The 23,295-nt window shown below is 32.2% G+C and overlaps 1 protein-coding gene across 1 annotated transcript in view; it reads left to right on the forward strand.

Moving 5' to 3' along the window:
• Window positions 1-23,295, forward strand: part of LOC128163345 (uncharacterized) — a 114,583-nt gene that overhangs the window by 26,801 nt on the left and 64,487 nt on the right. Inside the window, exon 7 of the mRNA XM_052826917.1 lies at window positions 10,835-10,976. Coding sequence (XP_052682877.1) covers window positions 10,835-10,976 — 142 coding nt within the window. The remainder of the gene's footprint in view (window positions 1-10,834; window positions 10,977-23,295) is intronic.

A 23,295-nucleotide genomic window follows, 5' to 3' on the forward strand; every position in this document is an offset into this window, starting at 1 on the left:
TTGATTGATGAATACACTGGAATGAAAAATGTTGTCACGTGACATGTTCAAGAGCTATAAAAATCAATGTTACCGTATTGACAGGCACATCACTCTAATTTACTAAGGCCCACCCATTATTTTCATTTTTATTCAAAAATAACAAATGGCTCCGAACCAGGATAATTTTCCACTGTAATATTTTCTTAGGTATAGTGATAATTCTTTTATCCCCGCAACAGAAATGTGTCAGAACTTTGGAAACTGTTTTGACGATGTCGTTTTTATTTACTCACATTTCACATTGTTCATTGTATAAAGAGGGGGCCCCAGAGAGTAGTTATATAAAGCATATCATTCTTTAATTTTTTTGTGAACAAGTATTTAACATACTCTAATTCATATAGATTCTACTGATCAACCAAAATTTCAGAGTCAATCGTAGAATTATAAGAAAGATACAGAGCTCAAAATTTTGCTATGTTTGAGTCATATTTGGTTCACATGAGTTTATTACATTCAGCTTAAGATTTTAAACTTGGTATTTCCTTTTCGGCATTTAAAATGGAAAAAAAATGAATGGCCTCAGATATGTGTAAAAACATAGAAATTTGAGCAAATCTCTGTATCTTGCTTATAATTCGAAGCTTAACACTCAAATATGGTAAGTAAATAGAAATTGTAAACAATTAAACACAAGAAACATGCACTATAACAAATAAAGAACACAATTTATTTTTCAAAATGAATCATATACATGTATATACCTACACATTTCCGTCAGCGATATTAAACTCTATTTAAACTGAATATAAACTCGAGAAAATGCCGAGCATCTCAACAAAACATATTGCATTATTCTACCATTACGCAAACGATGATACCGAATTACCGATAGCCTTAATGAATTGCATTTTAGTTCTTTCTTAATACATTAGATGTTGCTTAATTTGCGCAGGTAAACAGTAAACTGTTTGATTTATTGAAGTCTCTGTTTTGTTTGATACGTTAAAATCAGGAAATACAAGCGAGAGTTCCCAAGTTAACGCAAAGCATAAATTAAAACGAAACGAAAATCACAACAAGCTAACACCACCGTCATATGTGAAAACTGTCAACGCATTAAAATATTTCGCCTAAATTTACTTCACAAAATTGGCACCATTGTATTTTGAATGTTTCAACGATTCCCTTTGTACACGAACTGTTGCACAACAAACAAATTCATCATTGTCAAATCGACCCGTTTATCATACAGTGTCATGGCTGCTTTAAACAAAGAACCTCGTTTTAGAATTATGGAATACGAGTCTTGGTAAAATGGGTAAGCAAAACCGGGCCGGGGCAAAATAAAAGCCGGGGCAGATCGGCAATCGTCAATTCCAATTACGCATTTTTTGCAGCAATATTTACAGCGAATACAAATATACTGGTCAGTAAATATCTTGAAATTTTATTCAGATTGGCAGATTAATATCTGTCAATCTTTTGTTTTGCCCTGGCCCGGTCATGCCTACCCATTTTGCCAAGACTCATGGATGCTATAAATTGCTTGAAACACGCATTTTCTTTCTTAATATTTTCGTAATAACTCAGATTTGATACAGAATTAGCCCATAATTTTAGCAATTTATATTTTCCTTTCCATTAGAATTACTTACGCTAAATTACATTGAATTTGACTCAGTAGGTCTTGAGAAGAAGATTTTTTTAAATGCACCCCCTTTTTCTACAGTTGCGATGTTTTCTCCGCTTTGAATGAAGATCTGTGTTTCATTTTTGCTATTTATATTTGCCTTTCCATCAGAATGCTTTGTGCTAAATTTGGTTGAAATTGGCCGAACAGTTTTCAAGAAGAAGTTTAAAATGTAAAAAGTTTACAGACGGACAGACAGACGAACAGACGGACGACGGACAAAATGTGATCAGAATAGCTCACATGAGCTTTCAGCTCAGGTGGGCTAATAAAACCAATATATATATATATATATATATATATATATATATATATATATATATATATATATATATATATATATATATATATATATATTCAATAAATCCTTTTTTCTTGGTACCGGGGATAAATAAACACAAAAATAAGTCCAATGCTCAAACAACTTTTATCTATAGCGCTTTCGCCCTACCAGGCTCTTCAGTAGATTTAAAAACAAAGTAAACAAGAACATTATGACGTCAATCTCGTGACGTTAGGTAGGCAACGTTATACAAACAAACTGTTGAAGACGTGATTATGACGTCAAAACATAGTGACGTCAAAACATTGTGGCGTCAAAACAATATACAATGCATAAAAAGAGTCAACACAATTATAATGATAAAAGTCCAGTGTCTCTTGTACATAATTATTCACATGTATATATATGCAGATGTTAAAAATACAATATATTAAGAATTTAACTTAGGTTCAAACAGTTTAACAAAATGATTGTCTTTAGCTTAACGCAATTGTTCATTGTTTTCTTTCACTTTATAAAAAGGGAAAATATAAAACATTCCCTTTCCGCATATATCGACATGGCCACTGCATGGTGTGTTCTTCACAGATGGGTCTCTTATCTGCTGCTTGTGGACGCGCACTCTATCTGCGAGTTTGGTTCCAGTTTGTCCAATATAGTTGACACCACAAGTAGGGCACGTCATGCAGTAAATCAGGTTCTTGGATTTGCAATTCATTGTTGAATTAACGTTGAAATGCATACCGTTCTTGAACATTATGGATGGGCCGGTTTGTAGAAAAGGACAAGTCCCGCATCGTGGATCCTCGCATTTGGATACAGTTGGTTTTACGGGGTTTGAAGTGAATTTGGCTTCGGTAAGAATGTTCTTCAGATTTGGAGGTTGCCGTCTGCTGTGAAGTATATCATCAGGCTGGATCAGTTGTTGTAAGTTTTCTGATTGTTGTAGAATAGGGAAAAACTGTTTGGCTGATTTAAACATGTTGCGATTCCTCGGGTTGTGGGTGAGAACAAAAGGAATTTTGGTATTGTTGCTTTCCTCACGTTGTTTGATTGATCTAAGTTCTGCAATCGGTGTTTCTGTCGCCTTACGTATTGCTGATTCTATGAGCTGTATAGGATATTTTTGTCTAGTAAGAAATGTTTTAAGTTTGGACAGTCTTGTTTTCCTCCGTTCTTCATCTACAACGATGGTACAGATTCGCCGGGCCATATTAAAAGGGATGTTTCGTTTTGTATGAGAAGGATGACATGAATCAAAAATCAAATATTGGTGAGAATCTGTCCTCTTGCAGAAAAGATCTGTAGTAATTTTCATTCCCTCTTTTATCACTAAAATGTCCAAAAAGGGTAATTCTTTTTCCCTAATTTCTGTTGTAAATTGTAGGCTGTCATGTAGAGAATTAAGAATTTTGTGGAAATTTTGTAAGTCGTCCAGTGATTTTGTCCAAAAAATAAAACAATCGTCTAGGTAGCGTTTCCAATTGTTTTTGATGTATAGGGCATATTCTTCTCCAAAAGATGTTTTGCATTCTGACGTAAGTTTTTCTTCGAGGTAACCAAGAACCAAATTGGCGTAAGTGGGGGCAACCTTTGTTTCCATGGCTGTTCCTTTTGTCTGTAGAAAATATTTGTCATCAAAGAAAAAATGATTATTTTCCAGTACGAGTGAAATTCCCTCAAGGATAAATTCTTTTGAAAATCTTGATTGTAGAATGCTTTCATTTTTGTTTATCCAGTAGTCAATGGCATCAACGCCCAGGTTGTGAGGTATGTTTGTATATAAACTAGTTACATCGAAACTCACTAGATGTGTATTATCTTTGACGGTATTTGGTATATGATTTAAAAAGTCCATGTCATCCCGAATATAGCTCGGTATGAATTTACAGAGCGGTTTAAGTATAATGTCTAGGAAATTGCTAAGTCTTTGTGTTGGACAGGAAGGACCAGCCACGATTGGACGAAGTTTCAAGTCTGTTGGACGCGGTAGTTTAATATAAGGTTCACATAAGTTTTGTATTCCAGTTTGAATTTGTTTCGACTTGTGGATTTTTGCCTACCTAACGTCACGAGATTGACGTCATAATGTTCTTGTTTATTTTGTTTTTAAATGTACTGAAGAGCCCGGTAGGGCGAAAGCGCTATAGATAAAAGTTGTTTGAGCATTGGACTTATTTTTGTGTTTATATATATATATATATATATATATATATATATATATATATATAGATAGATATATATATATATATATAGATAGATATATATATATATATAGATATATATATATATATATATATATATATATATATATATATATATATATATATATATATATATATATATATATATTCAATAAATCCTTTATCTTGGTACCGGGGATGAATAAACACAAAAATAAGTCCAAGCTCTTCAATATATTTAAAAACAAAGTAAACAAGAACATTATGACGTCAATCTCGTGACGTTAGGTAGACAGAACATTTTGACGTCACTATGTTTTGACGTCATAATCACGTCTTCAACAGTTTGTTTGTATAATGTTGCCTACCTAACGTCACGAGATTGACGTCATAATGTTCTTGTTTACTTTGTTTTTAACGAGGCCGAGTACAGAACAAGTACGCACGCTTTCGCGCAGCGTTTCATTTGTATTGTGACGTCATCTTTTTGCTTGGTTAACGCCATGGCGTGATAGTTTCAACTGCAGATATTTAGCGAAATTTGTTGAAAATAGCTCGTTTGATGCGTAACATTAATATTATATTGTGGAATAAATATAAATGTCTCGAAGTATGAGCTATATCTGGGCTCGGGTCGAAAACGTGAAGAGGGTTCTGCAAGTCTAGCCCTCTGTCACGTTTTCTTAACCCACCTAAATATAGCTTAATTCATATATTTCAAGACAGTAACCATGTATTTTATATTAATGACCCTCATTATGTGATGTTATATATTTATTTATTACTTAAATATATCTGAATGTTCTAATAAATCTATAAAGATCACCATTTCCGCCTTTATCAAATAAAAAATAGCCATTATCTGACAAATCTGGGAAATTGGGCATACAAAAAACAACTTTGATAAGACCCCTGGAACAAACCAGGAGGTAAAAGGTTTTTTTTATTTGACCATTTGATGCCTTTTAGCAATAACTTTAATGTGTAGAATAGAAAAAGAAATCCCTAGGGCAGAAGTTAAAAAAAATTGTAAAAAATGTGCAAAATTGATACATTTCAAGCAAAATCCCACAGGGTCCTATGTTAAAAATTAACAAACTTTGAGATGACCCCTTAAACAAACGGTGTGGTAAATGTCTTATTTTTTTTATCTTAAAATAGTAATTATATTAGTAGAATTTCATGTAAAAAAAATTCATTCAAAAATCTAGGGCAGAAAAAATTAGACCCAGCCTCGTTAAATCTAATGAAGAGCCCGGTAGGGCGAAAGCTCTATAGATAAAAGTTGTTTGAGCATTGGACTTATTTTTGTGTTTATATATATATATATATATATATATATATATATATATATATATATATATATATATATATATATATATATATATATATACATATATATATTCCAAAATAAGTGAAAGGTGATATCACACAGTATAAATAATCAAAAAAGAAAAAGAAAATGAACAGTTCCAAAGTTTCTATTCAGTAGCGTTTTCTGGATTTTCATCCTTCTTCAGGTGAATGTACATAAGTTATGAACTTGTTTTCCTTAGAAACGTTTACTATGATGTCATGATGTAACGAGAGTCTTTTCAGGGAAGGAATAAATCCATGACGTCATAATACAATATAAAACATTAAAGTTCGGGAAAGCTGAATTAGACAAAATATGATCATAACGACATCAATAAATTTACAAATACAAAGACTGGCTAGAATAAAGATGATTATACAGATATTTAATGTTTGTTGAGTTTTGGGGAAAATAATTTAATAAAATACTTTTCTTTCACAAGTCTCGTGGCGGTTGAATCGGTTTTAAGTTTATAAAATGGGAATACTTTATAATCTCCCTTAGCACATCTGTCAAAATGTTCACTGCATGTGGTGTTTCTGGTACTGGGATCATTGATCTGTTGGCGATGGACGCGCATGCGGGCGGTAAGTTGTGTTCCGGTTTGGCCGATGTAATCTTCACCACAGTGGTTACATGTAATACAGTAAAGCAGATGTTTGGATTTACACGACATATTTTCATTAACATAAAAAGTCTTGCCACATTTAAAAGAAATCGAATCTCCTGTCTTTAGATTAGGACACGTGCCGCACCTTGAATCTCCGCATTTGGAAACAACATATTTTTCTGGTGTTGAATGAAATTTTGCTCTTGTTAATATTTTCTTCAGATTTGGTGGTTGTCTTTGGCTATGGAGAAGGTCAGAATTTTTATTTAGTTGTTGAAGTTCTTGATCCCGCTCAATGATAGAAAAATTCTTTTTTGCTTCTTGAAACATATTAAAATGTTTGGGATTGTAAGTTGTAACAAAAGGAATTAAATATGGCTCTTTTTCCTCTTTTCTGGCTGTTCTGAGTATATTCTGTAGTATTTTCTTTGCTTCTTCTAAAAAAACATCAACAAGTGTTCCTCGTTTGAGTCAATTCAAACTAACGAGCATTCCCAACTTTGTGTATGTCAGCAAACTTCATTCTTCAATTCTTCTGATCAGTATTTCTATTTAATCAAGTAAATAATCTCTAAGAAAATTTATTTAGAGCCAAAAAAATATTTCAAGGTTTATTTCAGTGAAACTTTACATCAAAACAGTTAGATTTATATCAGAAATGACGTACTAAATTGTATTGCGCAAGGTCACAATAACCGCCTAACACAACGTTGCATCATCGTCTTTGATCTTTGAAAAATCAATTCGGGTCATATAAGGGACTGTCTCAATAGCTTCTGTTCATAATATAAATCAAATTGTATGAGATAAATAGAACATCTATAATTGTGTGATTTTATATTTGCTTCATTCAACTCGTTGAAATGGTTATATTCGCTCGGCAAGCCTCGCTAATATATGCACCATTTCAACTCGTTGGATAAAGTAAATATAAAATCACACAATACAGATATCCTCTAAATATCTTACCTCCTGTTAAATTGTAAGAAAATCATTGGATAACAACAGTCACGTGGAGACTATGTATATTCCATACATAGTCAGTAGAAAATATTACCCCCTTGGAGCATTATGGCGTCATTTTAGAACATTATGACGTCAGGTTTCCAACTTAAATTGAAACCTTGTAATACTATTGTAAAAGCTTGATTTCCAATGGGTTTTTTTCCTTTTTAATCATTAAAAAAGAGAGTCGGTGAGATATAATCGTTACATGGTTTTTAGTAAACCTAACATGGTTTATACATGGTCAGTAAATTCCACTTGGGGGCTCGAGCTACGCTCTCGTCTACTGTAAACCATGTGACTAATAATATCAAACTATTTAACGAAGGTTTTAGTGACTTTATAAAATGTTTTTCTTTTTCCCTTCGTTGCATTGTCCGTATAAAGTTTATAAAAGGAAAAACTGAAAATTGTCCGTGGCCACAAATATCAAAATGTTAACGAAGTTTATTTTTTCTGTACTCGGGTTGATTGACGTGTTGTTTGTGTATACGAATACGGGTGCGTAGAGTTGTTCTAGTTTCTCCTTCATAAAAATTCGTTGCAACGGCTACACGTAATGTTGTATTTTACATTTTTTGAGGCACAACACATGCATTATCAATAGAGTCCTTGTCCCCGAACTAGAACGAATTCCCGTCTTAAATATATTGGCAAGTTCCACAGCGGGGATCGTTACACTTGTTGACAATATATGATTGACGTTGAAAAGATGACTTGCAAAGTATCCATCGGAGATTCCTGGGCTGTCTTTTACTGTTGATGAAGTTGTATTTTGTCAGCACTTCGGACATTTTTTCATCAGTTTGTAGAATGTTGTTAAGTTGACGTACGACTGGAATAAAAATAATATTATTCGGATTATGCGTAGTTACGAGTTGTAATATTTTTAAGGTGGCTCTATACACCACTTTTTGATGACGCAATATGAAAATAGTAAATCTGGAAGCATGCAATTCCGGTACTGGCTGATTTTAACTGAGGTGAATTGTATAGGGACCGCTTTTTTGCATTTGTTAAATGAATAGATTTAATTTGATAATTGAAAATTTCATTACTTACAAGTAATGTGGTATGTGACACTTTCACGTAGTGTGGTATTATTTATCGAAATAAACAATTAAATCAGGTATAACTCTTTAAATAGTTTCTTTCCCATCATCGATATGTTACACTGTAGCGCAGTGGGTTAGTGGATTCACTACAAACCTGTAGGTCATGAGTTCGATTCCCTTTGTGAACTATAATTTTTTTAACTTTCCAAAAATTTTTTGGTTGAATAATGTGAAAGAAAATTCTAAACCGGTGAAAATATCTTAATTATTATATACTTTAATGCACGTTAATATCGACACCTTAAGGGGATGGGAGGGTTGCTTTTAATTTCTCTCAGGTTGGGATACATAAATCCGATTAACCCCTTTATTTTCCAATTTATTTATTTGACCTAGTTTTGCATTCAAGCGAATAAATTCACATATACAGGCCTATATGAAATATGTTTGGATTTATCATTCTAACATTATATATAGGAAATTTTCTTCAACTCAGAAATGAAAAGTCCCCAAGGTGTTTGGGTCTTGGAATTAGGAAGAATAACCCTTACCTGAAGAATTTTCATACCAAATAAAAACATTTTTTTTATATATAATGATTTTCATTCAATTTCTTATGTCACATTTATTAAAATACATTTTCTTATAACATCAAGAAACTTTTTCAGATGATTTGTCAACAGAGAAAGAAAATATGAAAAAATATGTTTTGGGGAAATACTAAAAAATTGCAATAATAACATTTTTGAATGTTAAGAAGTGTAATATTTTTTTTGTGTCCAAAGAAAATATCCATCATATGACAAAAAATGTCTCAATTTGTTAATAGCTGTCTTTTTTAAAACATTATTTACATTAACACGAAAAAACATTAAAAAATTCTTTAAAAAAATGATAGTATCCCTATCATCATTATAATATTTGATAAGTATATGTTTTGTGGTCTTCTGTTGAAAATTAGAATAAACTCTGGGTGTATAGAGCCACCTTAAATCAGAGGTGTTTTTTTCATGAGGATTAATAAGGTTTTTCCTGTTCAGTGCTAATGCTTTTTTGATACATGTACCATCGTCTATGATTCCTATTACATTACATTGTTTTATCAGGCTTGCTTTTAATTCATGTAAATGTTCATTTCTTCGTTCGTTGTTGCTAACTATGGTACATAAATGTCTTGCTAAGTTATATGGAATTGCGCGTTTAGTATGACCCGGGTGGCAAGAACTGAATTGGAGGTGTTGATGGGTACATGTATCTGTTGGTTTGTAATACATGTCGGTGGTTATATTTTTCCTGTATTTAGAGATGAGGACATCCAAAAATGGAATACCGATCACACTTTAATCTCACGTAAAGTTGAGGTTTGGATCCAGTATATTCACAATGTCTAAAAAGACAGTTAAATTGGCTTCGCTCTCATTCCAGATGATAAATCAGTCATCAAATGCAAGATATCTTTTGCATACATTTTTTTATATTCTGTGTGGTTTGATGGTTAAATTGCCGTCTAGCTTTTTCATACGTTTTCTCTTCTTAGTATCCTAATGTGAGGGTGGCATAAGTAGGGGCCATTTTAGTCCCCATACCCGTTCCTTTAAGCTGCAAATAATGTTTGTCGTTGAAAGAGAATGTATTGTTTTTAAGGATTAAACTGCTTGCCTCTAAGATAAACTAACTGTTGAAACGACTGTTGATATTTTGTGGATATTTATTGATCCAGCATTTGAGGGCATTGAAACCGAGATCTGTTGTTATGTTTGTTTACAAATTTGTTACATCCATAGTGATCAACTTTGCTTCTTGGTTAACTTTATCTGGTAAATATCTCAGGAAATCAAGATCATCTCGAATATAAATTTTTACTTCTGAGCATAATGATAATATGATAATATATCCATAGTATGGCTCAGTCGTTGTGATGGAGAGTTAGGTCCACCCACAGTGGGTCTAAATGTCAGATATTCCGGTTTGATACAAGTAATATATGCATAATTTTACATTTTAATGGCACTAGTAATTGATTTTGACTTATGTATCTTAAGAAGTCCATAAAAGACACTTTCCCGGAAATCAAAGTCCGTTAAAAATCCGTTTCTTTGGTTGTTATATTGGAGGAAGCCTGGTGGTCGTTAAGTTATCGTTTCACTTTTTGAATGTTTTTTTATCATTGTTCTCAGCTATTTCGCAATAAAACTCGTTGTTGTTAAGCATCTCCAGTATTTTATTTTTTGTAGTACTCACAATGGAGACTCTATATTTTGTCTCAGATTTTACGCACTTTGATTCTTTAAAGGAGTATTGCCACAGTACAGGCTAAACAGGATACGTGTCAAGTTGCGGGGTTGAAAAAGGACCACATTGAGAATTAAAAAAAAATAAAGCCTGAAAAAGTTAAATTAGATTTGTTTATCTTAAGAACATGTTAATGAATAGAAACAAACTATATGTAAGGTAAAGCCGTTCATACATAATGTCCCCGGAGTCATTTTAAAGAGTAAAGCAAATTGCTACTTCGATCTTAAATTGTTACTAAGAAATGCAGTGTGGTCAATTGGTCTCTATTTGTAAGATTATAGGAAAATGATTTACTATTGAACTTTTTAAAATTTTAATGATTTGTTTTCTATCGGCCATAATTAACTAATCAAACATCTGAATGTTTTCAGTTGGCTGCAGGAGTTCTTAAACACAGTTTTAGTCAATGTTATTGCAAACATAAATGCTTCACGGAAAAAGCAAGACGAGAAAAATGAAATGAAAAAAGAGGTTGAGAAGAGGCTTACGTTTCTTAAGAACAGGACAGAAACCGTAAGCATTCAACATAAAGATTTGGAATAAAAAAACAATTTAACATTTTCCGGACAAAAAATACAATAAACTTGATTAACGTTTAATTAAAATTACCACTTAAAGAATTGCTATATCTATCTTCGAACTTGGTTGAAATTCATTTTCAGGTAAAGGCAAACATTAACAAAGAGTCTGAAGAGATGTTCCAAAATATAGCAAAACAAATAACAGAACACCTACAAAAGGAACACATCAAAAGGAAAATGTTTAAATGGTGTGAAGGTAAAATAGTTTATCTATCTATCTATCTATCTATCTATCTATCTATCTATCTATCTATCTATCTATCTATTACGTCTATTTAATACTTTACCCAATGGCAGCCAAATGATAATGTGTTTACTACCTCCTTTCATGGCAACTCTGCTTTACCTGTGATTAAGTACAATTTGGTGTCATTCCTTCAAGTCAATAATCTTGTATTAAATGTCAAAAATTAGGAAGGGCAGAATTCAATACTGAAAGAACAATTACAATTTACTATTACGTATTAGGTTAGTTACTGATTCACTACGGAAATATATTGGGTTGATCAATCTCATAGAGGGCGAGGCGAAGCCGAGCCGTCTATGAGATTGATCAACCCAATATATTTCCGAAATGAGTCAGTAACTAACCTAATAGGTGTTTTGTTTTCCCGAGGACTATTAAGCGACATATTCATTCACAAATAGCGATGATCTACGCAAAGCCATGTACACGATGCCTAACACCTCGTCCAATTTAACTCATTTAAACTTTTCAAAATTTTCAGTCTCACAATTCAAATGCTCTTTAAAAATCTTTGCTTCACCTATGTTCACTTACAAGGTGTTGTTGCTATTCAATTTTGAAAGTTTTTTCCCTTTCCTCTGCAGAGATCTGAGCAAATTTCGACGCTGCCATTTTGTTCTGCTCCAGACAAAACAATGTGACGTCAATATTCTAAGAGCAACTGCTCTAATTTTAAAGAATTTCAAAGGGCAACAACTCCAAATACTTTAAGAACTTACAGCATGCGGTTTTTGTATTAAATACTATGAAATGTCAAAATGAGTAAGGGAAGCGTCGGCCAATGACGGTCTTATTGTCTTATATTATTTCTCAACGAACAAATATAGAGATATATGAGGCAATCACGTGCTATGTCTAAACCAGTGAAAGTGTGACATTTCAGTCCAAGGGAAAACAATTATATATATCACCCCTCCAGACCTTAATTAGATTTAAGGCCGTAAACCTTAAGGACAAATCTTACATTATATTGCATATCCCCAAGAAAGACAACTCAAGGTCAAATGTTATAGTCACTAAATATTTTATCAACGCACTTAAACACAATGGATTTAACCAATATGTTTCATTACAAGCAGTATTTATGAATTTTTTTCCGGGTTTTTTTTCATATTATTTTAGGATGTTTAGTATAAGTGAATATATATTAATGGGAATACAATGATTTTATTTATCATGAAGATACATTTTACTGTTTATAAATGCATCTTTTACATTTAATTTTCGATGTAGAATTAAATCACTCCAAAACAGCAAAGAAATCAATCTGAAAACCCTCTTTTTAGCATTAGGTAAAATTTAGACTTTTGCGATCGTTTTGATTTTCGATCACAATGTCGCATCCGTGGGTTCAAAGCGAGAATGTAAAAAGATTTGAGTCACATGTTCAGGACTTTGTTATTCATGAGGTCAAGACGCGTTGATATCTGTAAAAAATCAGAAAAAGGGACACTCAAACATCCAAAACACGGTTTTTCATCTCATAGAAATCTGCGCATGAAGCAGGTGGAAGCACTCCAAATTTAAAATCACAATCGGGGACTGTTTTGCCTCAGCAATAAAGTTAAATATTTTAAAACAGGAGAACAACACTTTGTCTAGTTATTTTAAAGGGACTTGGACACGATTTGAGCTTAACATTTTAAAAATTTTATTTTTCCAATTGTACTGTTTAGAACGGCTAATATGGGTACGTTTAATGCTTTATCAAAATTTGAAAGTCAAATTTTGAGTTATAAGCAAGATGCAGAGTTCTAAAATCTTTGTAAACAAAGCTCAAGCAATGTTATGGTTTAAATATGTGTTTTATTGGTTTAAATCTCAAGCAAAGATTGCTTTTTTCTGTTTATCATACAATCTATGAACACATTGAATCATTGAAACAAATGACTTGTTTGCCACGAGTCATTTGATCAAAGAAATGGTTATTCCATACTTTACAATATTTGTAAACAAATATAGGAGTTTGTTTACATACCAATTAATCCTTACCTCTGTATCTCTCTTAAAATATGACTTCTAACGTTCAAATTTTGGTCAATTATTCAAAATGAGCAAGTAAATCATATTATACATTAAAAAAATAAAAATAAAAGTTGATCTAAAATCGTGTCAAAGACCCTTTAATATTATCTACCCAACTCTGATGTCAACCTGAAAAATATCCTCGCGACCTTGCCATAATACTAAAACGTTTCGCGAATATTCTAACATGATAATGGGTAAGCACGCTGTTTTTCCTTAAATAACAAAAATCATATATTGTCATTAGTTTAGTTTCATCCGAAATGATGCCTCCGTCTATCAGTACTTTCAGTACTTTGATATTCCTTATCATTGAAGTGTGCATTAAATGCCAGGGTAGGGGATCTGTCGGGTTATCATTTTCCGTCCTAAGGTTTGGACTATAGGGTTACCACAAGGTGTTTTAGGGGTTTGGTCTCATTCAAATGACATACAATGTATATCTCCTTTGATTATGATCACAAAAAATTAACACTAGAAATTAGAATAAGACGTTCTTAAGATGGATCTATTAAGAGCTTCAGAAGGTTTCTGAGACATCTATAAGTGTCCAATTAGCTTACCCGAACTATGCCAAAACATAACCATTTGTTGAACCTAAAATTTAGATATTAATAAAATTGGTTTGTTGTAAACTTTCGTTTTGTTAAAAGCCATACATTTCAGTTTTTTAAAATTCTGTATTCATGTGGACCTTTATATAGAGTTTTTTTTTCTAAAGGGGACCATTGCAGTCTAATTATGCCCACACTCATCGTTCAATCGCAAATTGCAATAAAAAATCAAATAAGAAATTTTAAATATATCAGTAGAATTTAACTACAGAGATCCATGACATACTTTAAACATATAAAATACTGTTATATATTAAAAGTTTGTTTTAATAACATTTGATACACAAATATCTGGAGAGTATATAACAGTTATTGTTCTCAATGTGTCTGGCCTGACAGGTGAGATATTTGCCTTTTATAGGTAGTATTCTGTAAGCATCATATAGGAATTACATTTCCTCAAAAGAAAAGCATTTCATGCAGGAATTTGATTCACACGGTTAGTTATCCTGTAGAAAATTAAAATTTCCTATCGGATTTTCAAATCCAAAGGGAATTTTGTTAAAATCCTATTGAAATTTAAACTGTTGTTTATTTCGGTAGAAAATTTCAAGTATACACTGATAACAAAGGTAGTTATAAACTTCTTAAGCAATGGTCTATCATATTGCAGATTCAAAATGCATGCAGGTTAGACGGTTGCAAAAATACCACCTATAGGTCTGTCATTTCCTTTTTCTTGAGAAAATCAATTAATTTCCTTTTTTCTCTATGAGGTTTTAGGTTATCTCCGTGTAAAATATAGCTGGCAAACTTTTCCTGTGTTGTATTTTTTAAGTATGCTACTTAATTTCTTGGTTTTGACCCACGGGCCATTTCAGTTATTTTTGTGTATTCCTAGAACATTTACTTTCTGATATCTCATTACCAAGTCTCCCCTTATTAAGGTCTTGATTAAAATATTGTTATTGCTTTGTTTCTTTTTCACTATTATTAAGGTCTTCCGTTTCCAACAGAGGACCTTATTGTTATTGCTTTGATTTGTTTCCTCTATAACTGGTTTTTTTTCTCCCAATTTTTCTTAAAAATGCTTTAGCCGATTTTCATGAAATTTTTATATTTTATTCATGACAAAAGGACTATATATGATAAGGGCCTAAAATGGCCCCCTAAAATGAACATCATCATTTTACTATCATTCTTTGTTTTCTTAGTACAGATATATATGTGATGTGTTTACATAATATTCAAGTTGGTTCAAGTGCCCACAATTTAGAAATATGACATTGTAAAGACAACCTTTTCCCGCCATTTTTGGATTTTTAGGGTAAAACAGCTTGTTTTCAAGCAGTTTTTCAGTCTGAAAACATAGAGCGCATTCTTGAACACATAGAATATTTTAATCAGAGATGTATCGAGCCAAGACTAGTAAGTGACAAAAAAAATTTTCCTTGTTCAAGCATGCGCTTTATATTTCCCATTCGTAAATAGATAAGAAAAATGCCTATTTTTGGCTGATTTTGATTGAATTATAGAAATGGCGTCACTTTTGACGTCATATACTACCAGTGAGTGCAAATAAATCAAATAAATATATGAACAATATATTTTATATCAACTCTTCTACAAAATTAGTTAACATTTTATTGTACCCGAAACACTTAAAAAATGGCGAATTATGGGGGCCAAATTAAACTCTTATCATATAAAATTCTTTGTATGAAAATTACACGACATTTTTTGTCGTCACTTCCGGTACCGATATTTTGGAGATTTTAAGTTACTGCTTATTTACAATTTTCCTCCAAAAGTATTTAAGATAGAACTTTCAAATTTTCAAAGATGGTAGAGAGTGAACGGCTGCAGTATCCGTTGCATATCCGAACTTCCGCCGTTAATTCCAATCGTCACGGGAAGGAAATGAAAAACCATAATTTTTCATTTTTTTTTTACTTGAATTTGTTATGTTACTATTCGTGGAGACGCTAATAAATCTACTGAGTATGAAATTTGTTTTAAAATCGATCCACGCATTCTTGAGATTTTGAGCTCAAAAGTCTTGAAGCAAGGGTCCGCGTAGCTCAGTCGTAAGAGTGGTGTACATGTGCCCAGGTGCCCCGGGTTAAGTCCCCAAGTGCCAAATGTTTTTTCTCTCTTAATTGTGTGTTGACTGATGGTTTCATCTTTAAAATTATGGATTTTAGTGTTTTTCGTTTTATTTTTGTCATAAAAAATAACGGTTTTTTTCAGTACAAATATAGAGCTCTTTTCTGACAGCAGCTCGCTAAATTTAGACGCTCTTCGCATTGCCGGTGTAACGAAGAATTTTGACCCGGGTTGAAAATTGACCCGGGGGTCATTTTTCCACGTTGAATAATGAGACGGAAGGTGTTGAATAAAGACCCTAATCCGTTGAAAATTGACCCGCATCGTGGAATTTTGATCATGAAACCGGTTCAAAATTCAACAGCAAAGAAGCACAAAATAACAAATCAATATTATAACTTATATTATAACTATAACTATATTTATTCTTTATATCTATATGTTTCAACGGGGGGGGGGGGGGGGGGGGGGGTTAAAAAATGAGACTTTATAAATGAATATTTTTTAATTTACATATTATCACTTTAAATATGTAATAACTATTTTATTCATAATAAACTTTTCGCGTATGATAGCTGTTTTTGTGATATCTACATATTTCTTAAAAGAATATATGTTTTTTTAAGAATATTTGTAATTAATATTAATTATTTTAGTTAATTAGTATTCATATTTGCGTTCACTTATTTCAACATTTCATGTTTTCATTTCCCTTTGTTCATTTGTATACATTCACACCGCTTCATTCATTCATACAATCATTCATAGTATGATAGTAGTACGAGAGGTCACGTGGTTACGTTTGGCGGGTGGATCAGTGAATGAATGGGTGTGTTAGACTGGTTTTTCGGGTTTAAGTGAGTGAGTGCGCATGTCCGTTTGCATTATCGATTTTTTAGCACGAACTTTGATTTAATATCACAACGCCACCCAAGACAGACGGTTGAATTATTAAGCTTCATAGCTTGTCAACCCGACTATTATCTTAGTTCATATTAATGTTATACTTGGTGAGTTATTTTAATCAAATATGTTTAACTTAAATATTATTTAACTAAACATAAATTTAATGAGTGAATGTAGAGAATGAGAGTGTTTTTAATAGTAATATTATAATTGTGTATGATTATAGATCACCTAGCTGTACTTGAGGAAACCATTTATTCGATATACAAATACAACAATAAATATTCAGCGTCATTTCCACAACAGGCTTTGAAGTTCTTTTAAATTGTTCCCAAATGTAGCCCATAATATTATATATCAGCTACCCCTTGACATATACATAATTACACGTTAAAAAATTCAATGCAGTTAAACTCCATTTTTTAAATTCGCTGGAGAAGTGTACACATGTAAATATTTTAAAAATCACAATACATCATATTGTTTAATTTTGGTTTAACGTTCACCCAGTAAATTGAAACTTTGATATTGTTCATTGTAGATTTTCTGGGTGTGTGCAAATACAAAATTTAGAGTTTGTCATATTGAGATTTTTGTGCTCGCACCCACTCAGTTTGTTAAAACTGTGATTATCTGAATTCTGTATTCATACCTATCCAGCCAATAACAGTGTACAAAATGATGATATGCTAACATGTACTCTTTCATGAACAATGCTGTAGTAACTATATCTTGAAAGCCATTTATTTTTAAATTTTATTTGTTACGTAGTTACTATGGGAACTAAATATCATTAAATCGCTGATTTTTTTTTTAGGCATAAACAATTCTGCTAAATGGAATCTGTAGCAAGTTAGCAACCTAATTTTTGTACAGGATGACAATGAAATAATTTTGCTTAATAGTTTCTAAATTGCTTTGATTACAAAAATTTATCATAAATACTAACAGTAATTGTTTTCGTCAATAAATCGGTAAATTGCATTTTTTGAATAGAAATATGTAGAAGAAGATCATACAGCAGCGTTGGAGTAGATGGTTGACCTTCCTATCACAGCCACCTCCATTATTAATTCAATTCAAACGTGTTTTATTGAACGGAATGATCAAATTATTGAATGGATTGGATAAGAGTCATAGCCTATGTAAACCCTTTCAAACATACAAAGTCAAGAAGAAATTATCTATAGTCGTAAGAATATAGTATTACAAGTTTACAGAATATTATTGATATTATGTACATATAAGACAGGGGATACTTGAATATTAAATAATTATCTGAATATTTATCATATATGATTGTATGATTTATTGTTGGTATACATGTTGACTCACACCTACATTAACAAACTTATCACCTTCATTTATACTTGCAGGGATACAAACATAAGAATGACATTTTCATGATCCAGCCCATTTGAAAAGAACAGTAAATAAAAGGGGACTATATATTAAGTAAATATACATGTATAATACTTAAATAGGTTTAAACCGTGTAACCTAAGAGAATCAAAAACGCTTTGGAGCTCTAATATAAATATAAACATGGGAAACAATTTTACAATTTTATCTATATGAAAAATCAGAACTACCATAAAGTATATAGTTCATATAAAAAGGTACACTAATGTCAATAAGTTGTTTAAAAAGTTCGTCTATTTGTTGAGTATATCTTGGATATCCAGGGGGGAAAAATCATATTTCCTTCAGTTTCAGACCTACACTATAAACATCGACTCCCATCAGTATAAAAAATCCTTAAAGTAAGCTTTACTAGCTTTATTCCGTAATTGACGTAAAATAATATTTCCTTTTGCCTTAACTGAAATTTTTCTAAGCTTTAGGTTTATTTTGTTTTTTAAGTTTTGACTTAAAGAAAGATAAAGTTGATGAAATTTTCTTTCCTGCATGAAGATTATTCCATAATTTACATGTAGACGGAGCAAAGCTATTGTAATAAGTATATAGTGGTAGATAGTACAAAAGCTCATTCGACCTAAGATTATATGTATGTTCAGTTCAAAAATATGATTGAATTCAATCCAACATTTCTTGTGGTGCTAAACCATTTATAATCTTGGAGAATATAATTAGTTTATGTTTTTCCTTCGATATTGTAAGGTTTCCAAGTTAAGCTCACAATATAAAATGATTTTATAAGAATTAACTCTGATCCCCGTCACTGTCCTCGTTGCTTCAATTTGTACATGTTTAAGCAATTCGGAATTTCCTTGATACAGCTGCTCCAAACAACATCACCATACTCCAGTCTAGGTCTGATAAAAGCCGAATTTTAACAAGTGTTTATCTATCAGTTATATGCTTGAGTAATCTTAATATATTCAACTTTTTGCATGCATGCCTGTATACCATTAATATAATTAAGGTCTTCCGTTACAACGGAAGACCTTCTAGTGATTGTAATGTTTTTTATTATTAAGGTCTTCCGTTTCCAACGGAAGACCTTCTTGTTATTCTTCGGTTTCTTTTTCCCTATTATTAGGGTCTTCCGTCTTCAGCGGAAGACCCTTCTATTATTCTTCGGTTTCTTTTTCACTTTTCTTATTATTATTAGGGTCTTCCGTCTTCAGCGGAAGACCCTTCTATTATTCTTCGGTTTCTTTTTCAATTCTATTATTATTAAGGTCTTCCGTTTCCAACGGAAGACCTTATTGTTTTCGTACTGTTTCTTATTATTATTTTTTTCCACAAATTTTGTGCACGCGATTTCTCAAAAACTATTCGGCCGATTTTGACCATTTTTTCACAGATGATTGCCAAAGGTAATAATTCTAGATGTTTTTTGAAATTTTGAAATCGTCACTTCCGGTACCGAGTTACGGCGGATTTTCTATTTTTTTACGACCTATTTTGTGCAGAGGTGATCTCAGAAACTATAAGAGATATGACTATGAAATTTTCAGGATAGGTAGTCTATAGTCTGAAGTTGTGCACTATTATTTTGTTTTACGCCAGTGGCGCCATTTTTTGGAGCTCGCATGGGCACGAAAATTGAGTACGAATTTTCATTAAAAATTTTCACACGTTTTGATTTATATCTTTTTATCAGTTGATATTTTGATAAGACATATATAACAAAAGTGATAGAGGATAATTAGTTCTTTCCAACAAAATCAAGAAAAAGGGGCTGGCCCCTTTATTAAGGGGCCAAGACACTCTTAAACTCTATTACAAATAACTTTAAAACGATAAAGATTTTGTAATGCATTATAGAAGCAAAGTTGTTGATCGTACCAATATCTATTAGAAAAAATTATTGCCACGCCCATTTATTACGTAATTAGGGATTTTTAGGGGCCAAAGTACTTAAACTTTGACGCAATATAACTAGAGAAGTAAACATATTTTGTTAGACATCATAGAAGAGAAAATGTTTAAATTTATGATTTAAATCGATTCCACTTATCAAACCACGAATTTCCGTCCCCATTAAGGATCTAGAGGGCTGGCCCCTTAAATTTTCAAACATTTGTATCTCAAAAATAAACAACAATTTTAAATAGATGTCAGCACAAAAAATGTTAGAATTTGTGAGACATTTCGATTGAATTTAAGAAAAAGGGGCTGGCCCCTTAAATAAGGGGCAAAGACACTCGTAAACTCTATTACAGATATCTGAAAAACGATAAAGATTTTGTATTGCATTATAGAAACAAAGTTGTTGGTCGTAACAATATCTATCAGGAAAAATCATGACACGCCCATTTATTACGTAATTAGGGATTTTTAGGGGCCAAAGTACTTAAACTTTGACGCAATATATCTAGAGAAGGAGACATATTTTGTTAAGCATAGTAAAAGAGAAAATGCTTGCATTGATGATTCTCATTGATTCCATCAATCAAAATACCAAAGTCTGTCCCCATTAAGGATATAGAGGGCTGGCCCCTTAAATATTCAAACATTTGTATCTCAAAAATGAACAACAATTTCAAATAGATGTCAGAACAAAAAATGTTAGAATTTGTGGGACCTTTCGATTGAATTTAAGAAAAAGGGGCTGGCCCCTTAAATAAGGGGCAAAGACACTCGTAAACTCTATTACAAATAACTTAAAAATGATAAAGATTTTGTAATGCATTATAGAAACAAAGTTGTTGATCATAACAATATTTATCAGGAAAAATCATTGCTATGCCCATTTATTACGTAATTAGGGATTTGTAGGGGCCAAAGTACTTAACCGTTGATGCAATATATCTAGAGAAGGAGACATATTTTGTTAAGCATAGTGGAAGGGAAAATGCTTGCATTGATGATTCTCATTGATTCCATCAATCAAAATACCAATGTCTGTCCCCATTAAGGATCTAGAGGACTGGCCCCTAAAATATTCAATCATCTGTATCAAAAAAAAAAAAATGATCAACAATTTTAGATACTTGTAAGAACAAATATTGTTAGTATTTGTGAGACCTTTTGAATGAACTCAGGAAAAAGGGGCTGGCCCCTTACATTAGGGGCTAAGCCACTCGTAAAGTCTTTTTCACATGCCTTAAAAACAATCAAGATTTTGTAATGCATTACAGAAACAAAGTTTTTGATCATAACAATATCAGTTTGTAAAACTCATTGCCACACCCATTGATGACGTAATTTGGGATTTTAGGGGACTAAACTCTTAAATCTTTAATAAGCAAAATGTGAAAAAGCAAAACACTTTGTTACGCATTATGAAGGATATTGACAATCGTTTTCATTATCTGAAAGGGAATATTTTAGGTGGAATTCTGAAATTTCATTGATATTTTAATCGTATCGTTTAAAAATTGAACGGAAGACCTACTCGTTACTCGTAACGAGATCGTATCTAGTTATTATTATTATTCTTTTTTTCCTTACACATTTTGTGCAGAAGATTTCTCGGCGATTACTCGTTCGATTTCTTTTAAATTTTCAGTAAAGATGCCCCGCCGTCTGAAGTTTGTACCGCGGGAAAATTTTTTAGAAATTCACTTCCGTTCGGAAGTTATCGTCATTTTACGATTTTTAACAGTCAATTTTGTCTGACAGGTTTTTCAAAAATGAGTAAAGATATAAAGCTGAAATTTTCAGAGATGATAGACCTACTGTTTTTCTGGCGCAACACACTCAAGAATGTGTCTGCCGTCACTTCTTTTTGTCAAAGGAAAAAAATTTAAAAAATTAAATTTTTCGACTTTTTTATTTTTTAATATTTCTTTTTTATATTTTAACAGTTGATAGTGACCCTCTTACTGATTCAGAATATGTAATTATTTTTAAAATCGATCGAGGCGTTCTCGAGAAATTAAGCGTCAAAGTCCTGAAGCGAGAGCCCGAGTAGCTCAGTTGATATAGTCGTGGACATGGCCCAGGCGACCCGGGTTCAAGCCCCGACTGCCGAAAAAAAAAATTTAATTTTTTTTTGGATAGAATAACAATTTCGTGTTAAAAGTCGTCTTCTCTACTCAAAAATCTCACGGAAGACCCACTCGTTGCTCGCAACGAGATCGAATCTAGTTATTATTATTATTAGGGTCTTCCGTCTTCAGCGGAAGACCCTTCTATTATTCTATTGTTTCTTTTTCACTTTTCTTATTGTTATTATTCTTTTTTTTCAAGCTGATTTTGTGCAGACGATTTCTTGGAGATGGCTCCATCGATTTCATCCAAATTTTCAACACTAACGCGTGTCTATCTGAAGTTTATAGGTTTTTTTCAATTTTTGAAAATTCACTTCCGTTCGGAAGTTATTGTCGATAAACGATTTTTAAAAGCGAATTTTGTCTGCGACGTTTCTCAAAAATGAGTAAAGATATAGGGCTGACATTTTCAGAGACGATAGATCTACCGTTTTTCTGGTGCAACACACTCAAGAAAATTTCCACCGTCACTTCCGGTCGTCATTGGAAGGAAATTTGAAAAATTGAATTTTTCGACTTTTTTATTTTTTAATATTTTTTTTTGAAACTTATACATCTTATAGTGACCCTTTCACTAATTCATAATATGTAATTTGTTTTTAAATCGACCAAGGCATTCTCGAGAAATTAAGCGTCAAAGTCCTGAAGCGAGAGTCCGAGTAGCTCAGTCGTTATAGTCGTGGACATGGCCCAGGCGACCCGGGTTCAAGCCTCGAGTGCCGCAAATTTTTTTTCTCTTTTTTTCGCTTAGATCTACGATTTTATCTTTGAATTGATAGGTTTAATCTTATATATTCAAAAATTGGACGGAAGACCCACTCGTTGCTCGCAACGAGATCGAATCTAGTTAAGGTCTTCCGTTTCCAACGGAAGACCTTATTGTTATTGCTTTGTTTCTTTTTCCCTTTTATTATTTTTTTTTTTTCTTACGCTTTTTTGTACAAGCGATTTCTCGAAAACGTCTTGACCGATTTTCTTGAAAATTTCAGATCTTGTAGATATTGATAA

The sequence above is a fragment of the Crassostrea angulata genome, chromosome 9 (assembly GCF_025612915.1).
Source record: "Crassostrea angulata isolate pt1a10 chromosome 9, ASM2561291v2, whole genome shotgun sequence".
NCBI classification, from domain to species: domain Eukaryota; kingdom Metazoa; phylum Mollusca; class Bivalvia; order Ostreida; family Ostreidae; genus Magallana; species Magallana angulata.